The sequence below is a fragment of the Ceratotherium simum genome, chromosome 25 (assembly GCF_057802395.1).
Source record: "Ceratotherium simum simum isolate JZ-2026a chromosome 25, ASM5780239v1, whole genome shotgun sequence".
NCBI lineage: Eukaryota > Metazoa > Chordata > Mammalia > Perissodactyla > Rhinocerotidae > Ceratotherium > Ceratotherium simum.
Genome location: NC_141924.1, coordinates 11,184,291 through 11,191,206, shown reverse-complemented (window position 1 = coordinate 11,191,206; position 6,916 = coordinate 11,184,291). Strand labels below are relative to the sequence as shown.

Genomic DNA, 6,916 nt, shown 5'->3' with positions numbered 1-6,916 from the left:
TTGAGCCCAGAGCCAGCTGCCACGCAAAGGCACTGGGGAGGAGCTCAGCAGAGGCTCCAGATGGGGTGGCCTGGACCGTGGCACAACGAAAGGGGAGCGAGAGACCCTGACACAGTGTGGTTCTGGGCAGGCAGGCAGAGGCAGAGGAAGGAAAAGGAAGAGGGAAGTTCGGTTTGATATCCATCCATAAAATCGTGGTGGAGAATGTCTTGGGTCCCATGCAGACCAGCTGTTTCTCCCTCCGATTGGCCGTCGCAGTGTGAATTGTCGGTGACAACAGACACCCGTCCCTTCACACTCCCTCCCAGTCCGCATGGCTGCCTGCGGGTCCAGGGCAGATCCAGGGGCGCTCTGGCTGCCTCAGCTCACCCATCTCGATGCTCTGCATTTCCACGTTTCCTCCAAGGAGGGAGTCACGGACGGGGGTGACACACCTCTTGACTGTCTCTGTCATCAAAACGGGCCAAAGTGGCCAGCTCAGAATGTCTCCACCAACTGAAAGGAAAGAACAAAGCAGAAGGCCAGTCGTAGAGATCCACGGGGACCTCCAGGACGTCTCCTCCAAGATAGTCACTGTCCCAGTCCCGGCACATCTCCATTCTTCCCCATCTCAGATGGCTCGCAAGAATTCTCCAGGCTAGAGCAGCAGTGCTGTCACTAGGGAAAGGCCGGCAAAGGGTCAGCCTTCCTGTGCATCCTTCCTGCTTCTCAGGCTGGGGGTGTCTTAGCTCTCGGAGCCTGACCCACCTCAGTGTGCAGACTCTTCCTGGAAGGGCCCAGCTCATTCTAGAATCTTCCATTGGCTGTGGCCCCTGGACATTAGGACACATGGGGGTGGGGGGGACGCCACCCCCTAACCTAACCTAACCTCTTGCCCACGCTCTTGTTACCCCTGGGGCCAAACCAGGGCCTGTGGGGCAGAACGGGGTGTGTGTAGGGTCAGGGAACAGAGAGGTGACAAGCTGGGAAAGGTTCCTCTGGGACACAGGCTTGTGTGCAATCTAGTCTCCGGGTGACAGGCGAGTGCTCTAAGACCTCCTCCCTAAGATTCAACTTTTGCAAGATGCTCTTTATTTTTCATCTGGAGGTCTTGGTGGACATGTGACATAGATGCCTTTCCGGATGCACACTGACCTGGGGGGCCCCGTGAGGTCAGCAAGGCCCCTCCCCTTGTGCCATCGTTCCTTTTCATGGAACAATGAGGAAACAGAGGGAGCAAGACCGGGGGAGGGAGCCAGGCCAGGCCACCTGGACAGCATTCCAGCTCTGCCATTTTGCTGTGTGACCTCGAGAGAGTATCTCAGCCTCTCTGTGCTGGATATGTCAGGATAATGATCCTCCCTCTCGATGCTGTTGGTGGATTGGGGTAGAGGATGGAGTACAGGATCTGTTCCATATGCCTGCCTTCTCTGGGGCTGGAGATACATACCCAGAGCCTTGACCCCCGCCCCACTCTTCTCATCTGCCATAGTCTCTGGCTCTTTGCGTCTCTGGCTCAGGATACTAATGATGACTAAGTGCAAAGCAGGGGTGGTGTGGAGAGGGCTCCAGCCTGCCCCTCCCCAGAGGAGCAGGGCCTCTGTCCTGCTCTCTTCAGACAGGGTCTGTCCCGCCCCCGTCTCTCTGGCATCATTACTTTCTCTTTCCCTTTGCAACAACGCTGGGTCCTGCTGCACAGACAGGCCTGTCTCCATCAGCGGGCGAGCTCTGCCGGCGCGGGGGGGGTGCCTAAGAGAAGGTGGGTCTGAGCCTGAGAAGTCTAACCACCCGAGGGCCCTCCCGCCCCTGGTGCCAAAGCAGGAAGGAGGTGGGGCCTCAGCTGAGAGTCCTGGGAGGTCCCTCTCAGATAAGGGGCTTTCCTAAAGCAAAGGCCTGTGAGAGGAAATGGACCCCCAGCCCCCAAGACAAGGGGCAGGGCAGGGACAAGCCCTCCAAGGCGTTAACTACACCCAGAATCCCAGGATCGGGTAAGTCAACAGCCCAGGAGGAGGAAAGAAGGTGGGTCTGAGCCAGAAACGCAAAGGCACCCTAGGGCCCCCACCCCTGGCCCCGGAACTCCCAACCCCCCACAGCCCCAACCCCCACCCCGTTACCATGGCAGGAAGGGTGTGGGTCCACGACTCAGACAGCTGTAGGAGGACACTCAGAGATCAGGGGCTTTCCCAAGGCCAGGGGCAGCCTGGGGAGAGCAAGGTGGAGCTGGAGCACCCTGTGTCCAGGGCAGGCTGGGACAAGCCTGCCAAGGAGGCTGCGGCCGGGCTGCAGGGACCGGGCACCGCTGCCCACTCTCCTTTCTGCCTCCTGCCTCCTCCGAGCTCCGGGCCCTTGGTTCTCTTCCTCTCTGGCTCCTTCTCTGTAGGGCCTCAGGCCCCCAGCCCTGCCTCTGCAGATGCCCCCCTGCAGCCTGTCTCTGCGTCCCTGCCCAAGTCCCATTGGCACGGCTCTTCCTAAAGCTCGTTGTTACACTCGATTGTAGACTTTAGGTTCGAGGATGATTGAAACAATTGTTGGAGTCAGCTATAAAAGCCTATTTATAAATTTTATTTTAAAGACTTGCACAATTTTGCAACGAATGTTTTCATTTCTGCTCTGTGGAGGGAAAACGCTCCAAGACAAGAAGACAAATTGTTTCCCATGAAGACACTACCAAGTGTGAAAAATTAAATTGGTCTTTAAATACTTCTTACAAGTTGTTTCTATCATACCTACAATTTTAGCTATTCAAGATCAAGGTTCGATTTTGTGCTATTAAGATAGTGCATATGTCTAAAATTTGAACTATTTCAGCCTTGATTGTCTAGGTTTGCCTGGGACTTGGGAATTTCCCAGAATATGAGAACTTCAGTGCTAAAATCAGGAAGATTCCAGGCAAGCAGGGCAGTCCATGGTCCTTGGGTGCTATGAATGGTGTTTTTTCATTCTAATCCTCACCCTGAGGGTGGCCAGTTGCCCTAATTGGGAGTGCAAACTTCAAGCAAGGTCATAGGCTGGTAATCAAAGGCCACAGTCCAGACATGGTCTCTTCAGCAATTGCCCTGAAATTCCAAATCCACCTGAAACTGTACTAATTAGCACAAGGGATGTCAGAGAACGGTTTCCACTGATGAAATTAGTAGCTTTGTTAGTTATCATAACAGATGTCAGAAATGGTTTTTCAATGACAAAACTAGCACTATTTCGATGAGTTGGCTGGAAATCTTGGGGAGGCATTTCTGGCCTTGCAGAAACAGGGTATGGAAATCAATTGTGCCCCTTGGTCTGTGCCCTGAGGGACGGCACCCTTGACTTGACTGCTGTGTCCAGATGCAAGTTCCAAGGGTCTGTGGTCACCTGAGCCTGACTCGATGGTCAGCCAGGTCACATTAGCCTGGGATGAAGTGTCCAGAGGGACAGCGGGCTGGGGCTCCATCAAGCCTCCCAAGCTTGTTCAGACTGTTTGGCGTCCACTTGGCCATGAATGTCCACATGCGCAGGGCTCTGGCCAGAGCGAGCCCTCATGCATTTTTCTGGGACGTGGCAGGAAGGCTCCTAGCTCTGTCCCCCTACTTCTTCCTGTGCAGAGCCAACAGCATTTATCAAAATGATGCCAGTGGTTCTGCATGCCCATGTGGGCCAGGTCACTTTGCAATATAATATTACATGAAAAAAAGTGAAATACAAAATGAATACTCTGTGGAATATAACATGGGGACAAAAAGCCATGTGAGTCTTTCAGCCCCCAGTCTCTGTCACAACCCTTCCTTGGTGACAACAGTTTTTCCTGTTCACCCGCCTCTGTGCTCTTTGTACAGACAAAATTGTGATACACACTCCTGAGCAGAGGACAGAGTTAGAGGAAGCACCAGCTTCCATCCTCTCACTCCCCGAAGAGAAGGGTTCTGACATCGGACACGGGTTGACCTGCCTGTGGGACCTGAACCAAGGGGTCTGGACAACGGCGCGTGAGCCAAGGAAGGACCGTGGTGTCCAGTTCTCTGGCCCACTCGTCCAGCCCAGGCGTCCTGCCTGCAATGGCTTCCAGTGTGGGGGGTGGTGTGGTTTGCCAGGCTGGAGGTGGGAGGCAGCAGGCTAGGTGGGGATCCCACCCTCCTCCTTCTACCTCCCCAGTCCTCCTGGCCAACAAAGGAGCAGATCCTCCTTTACCGCCCCTCAGGGGCCCAAGGGAACCCGAGGAGTTGGGTTCAGAAGGCCACGCGGCCTGGGGGATGCTGGAAGACGCTCTCTGCATCTCCGTTTTTCTCCTTCCTATTGCACAGAAACACAAAGAATGGGCTAAAAGAGGACGTATTCAAACAGCAGTTTGGCAACCAGCCGCGGGTCACAAAGCCCTACCGCCGGAGAAAGACCTACTTGTGCTACCAGCTGAAGGGGCTCGATGGCTCCATAATTGACAAAGACTACTTTCAAAACAAGGTGCCAAGTGGGATGTTTGGGCACAGGGCAGGCAGGGGCTAACCCTGTCCAACGTGCAGGGAAAAGACTGAGGCTTACCAGGGGCTGAGTGAGCCCGGCTTCCCATCCCCGGCCTCCGCAGAGGCAGCCCCTCCAGCAGAGTGCTCCTGCCCCTGCTTGAGAAGGTGGTGGTGACTGTCCTCCAGACCTCAGCTCAGTGGCTGCTTTGGGGAAGCCAAGTGCACTTCCAGGACTGAGCATTAACTCCAGCTACAGACCTCCCTCACATTTCTGCTTCTCGCCTGTCTCCCAACCTGCCCCGTCCCTCCTCCCTCCCACTCTGACCTGCTCCTTGGGCACCCCCAGGTCCAAACATCTCCAGACAACCTCCTGGGCAAGTGTCCAAAGGCGAGGTCTGCAGAGCATTCGGGACTGTGCCGTGGGGGTGTCTGTCTGCCAACCCGCCTCCTCTGGGCACTGGGACTCTGGTCTGATTCGGATCAAACTGCAGGTGCTTTGGGGGTGTTGAATTAATGGATGCGTGAGGGAGTGAAGGAATGAATGATGAAGGAAGGAAGGAGGTTCTTTCTCTGTCCTAGACAAGTTCACATACTCAAAGCTCACAGCAGAGCCCCTCATCCCCAACTCTGCCCTTGGTACGTGACCTCTGGTCTCTGTCTTCTAACCTTCTTTCTCTCTGACTGGGACCCTCCCCAGAAGAAGCGCCACGCAGAAATTCGCTTTATTGACAAGATCAAGTCCCTGGGACTGGACAGAGTCCAGAGCTACGAAATCACCTGCTATATCACGTGGAGCCCCTGCCCGACCTGTGCCCTAGAGCTGGTTGCATTCACCAGAGATTACCCCAGACTGAGCCTGCAGATCTTCGCCTCCCGCCTGTACTTCCACTGGCGCAGGCGGTCTATTCAGGGGCTGCAACAGCTGCAGACATCAGTCCCCCTGGCTGTCATGCGTTACCCAGGTAAGAAGGGAGGGAGAGCTGTCAGTGGATGGCAGGGTTTACAGTGCCAAGAGGGGAAAGCCACTGGGGGAGCCCGGGCGGGGGTGGGGGTGGCTGGACAGGAAGGGTGGCGGCCCAGCTGAAGCCCAAAATGCGATACCACCCGGAAGGGAAAATCCCAGAGAGAGACTAAAGCCCATGAGGGGAGGGGAAAGGAAGGAGGACACCCCAGCCCTGCGGGGTGGGGGTGCAGGCTTGCTGCTCCCCTGCCCCTGGGGCCGACTCGCTCCCCCTCTTTCATCTCAGAGTTTGCTGACTGCTGGGAAAACTTTGTGGACCACAGGGGAGAGCCTTTCGAGGGCTGGGATAAGCTGAGGGAGTACAGCGAAAGCATAGACCGACGGCTCCAGAAGATCCTGAGGGTGAGAAGCTGTCCCCGCTGCAGGCCCCCGGCCTCCCTCTCCCGCACCCCGCCTTCCCTGCTTCTGGCCCCTTCTAGGTCACTCCTCTCCCTGCTCTCTCTCTACCGCCCCTCGCTCATTTTTCTTTTCCCACCACACCCTTTTTGGCTCTCCTGCCAGGGGCATCCAGTTGTTTCCTTCTCGCCGTTTTCTGAGGCTCTTGTCAGCTTTTTGTTTCTCTCAAGGCCTCGCTGGCCCTCCTTGACGGGGTTCTTTTCTCGTCCCAGGCTTTCAGCGTCACCTCCCCTTCCCTTCCTCCCACAAGGTTTCCTGCCAATCAACCAATCCAGGCTTCCTAACGTCTCTCTTTCTCTCTCAACAGCCCTCAAATCTTAATGGTTTAGAGAATAACTTCAGAAATTTGACAATTGGGCCCGTTGGCCGCGGGTAACTGAAACCGTGGATAACGATACCGTGGATAAGGGGGAAATACTGTTTACATTTTTATAATTGAAAAAATAAAGATAATTTTTAAGTCTGTAAAACTTGGGTTACTTTTTAAAGGGTAAATCAGGTCTTTCATAAAAATGAGCATAAAGGAGTTTTACTCTGCAGAACGAAGAAAAGAATTTGAGAATTCCCTGTGTATTCTAGAATAGTCTAGAATAGTTGGATCATTTTGTGGTCATGTAGTCTCTGTTCCTTTTTTGTGTCTAATATGTGTCTAAATAAATAAGGTAAAACTTTGTTGCACAGAGTTGCCCCATAGAATTGATTGGAAAAAATAAAAAACACTTGGAACTGTGTTATTCAGTGTTCTTGGTTGAAGCAAAAAGTACCAACTCTAGCTAATTAAAACATAAAAAAACGACTTATTAAAAAGCTGTCGGGTGGCTCACTGAATGTCTAGGAAAGATGGAGGACTATATTTGGAGGCTGCCAGGCCAGGAAGGAGCCCCCAAGCCACGCTCAAAGCCGGTCTAGCGATGACAGCATTGCTGGAGGCACTTTGCTCCATCCACACCAACCACGCCTGAAGCCATCGTTCAAATATTACGTAAAATAGAAACAAAAAATACTAAAGTATGAGAAAAGACTTTTCTGAAAAAGACAGCAATAAATATTATTATAAATGGCAATACATTAAAACCATTTCAATTAA

At 53.6% G+C, this 6,916-nt stretch overlaps 1 protein-coding gene across 2 annotated transcripts; it reads left to right on the top strand.

Annotated features, from left to right (window-relative positions):
• Positions 1–1,806: 1,806 nt before the first annotated feature.
• LOC101390267 (DNA dC->dU-editing enzyme APOBEC-3H) lies at positions 1,807–6,560 on the top strand. 2 transcript variants are annotated; one of them, XM_087448910.1, is made up of 5 exons: positions 1,807–1,967; positions 4,257–4,413; positions 5,110–5,374; positions 5,660–5,775; positions 6,137–6,560. In XM_087448910.1, exons 1-5 carry the CDS (start codon positions 1,885–1,887, stop codon positions 6,203–6,205), a joined length of 690 nt encoding a protein of 229 aa, XP_087305036.1. In that variant the 5' UTR covers positions 1,807–1,884; the 3' UTR covers positions 6,206–6,560. The 2 variants fall into 2 exon arrangements, with proteins under 2 accessions (XP_087305036.1, XP_087305035.1); XM_087448909.1 differs by having other exon boundaries at positions 5,660–6,560.
• The last annotated feature ends 356 nt before the right edge of the window (positions 6,561–6,916 follow it).

Coding starts and splice junctions, on each gene's coding strand:
- LOC101390267 (XM_087448909.1), top strand. CDS start 1,885: ATGGACCCCCAGCCCCCAAGACAAGGGGCAGGGCAGGGACAAGCCCTC. Junction 1,968..4,256: donor ACCCAGAATCCCAGGATCGG/GTAAGTCAACAG, acceptor CCTATTGCACAG/AAACACAAAGAATGGGCTAA. Junction 4,414..5,109: donor AAGACTACTTTCAAAACAAG/GTGCCAAGTGGG, acceptor GACCCTCCCCAG/AAGAAGCGCCACGCAGAAAT.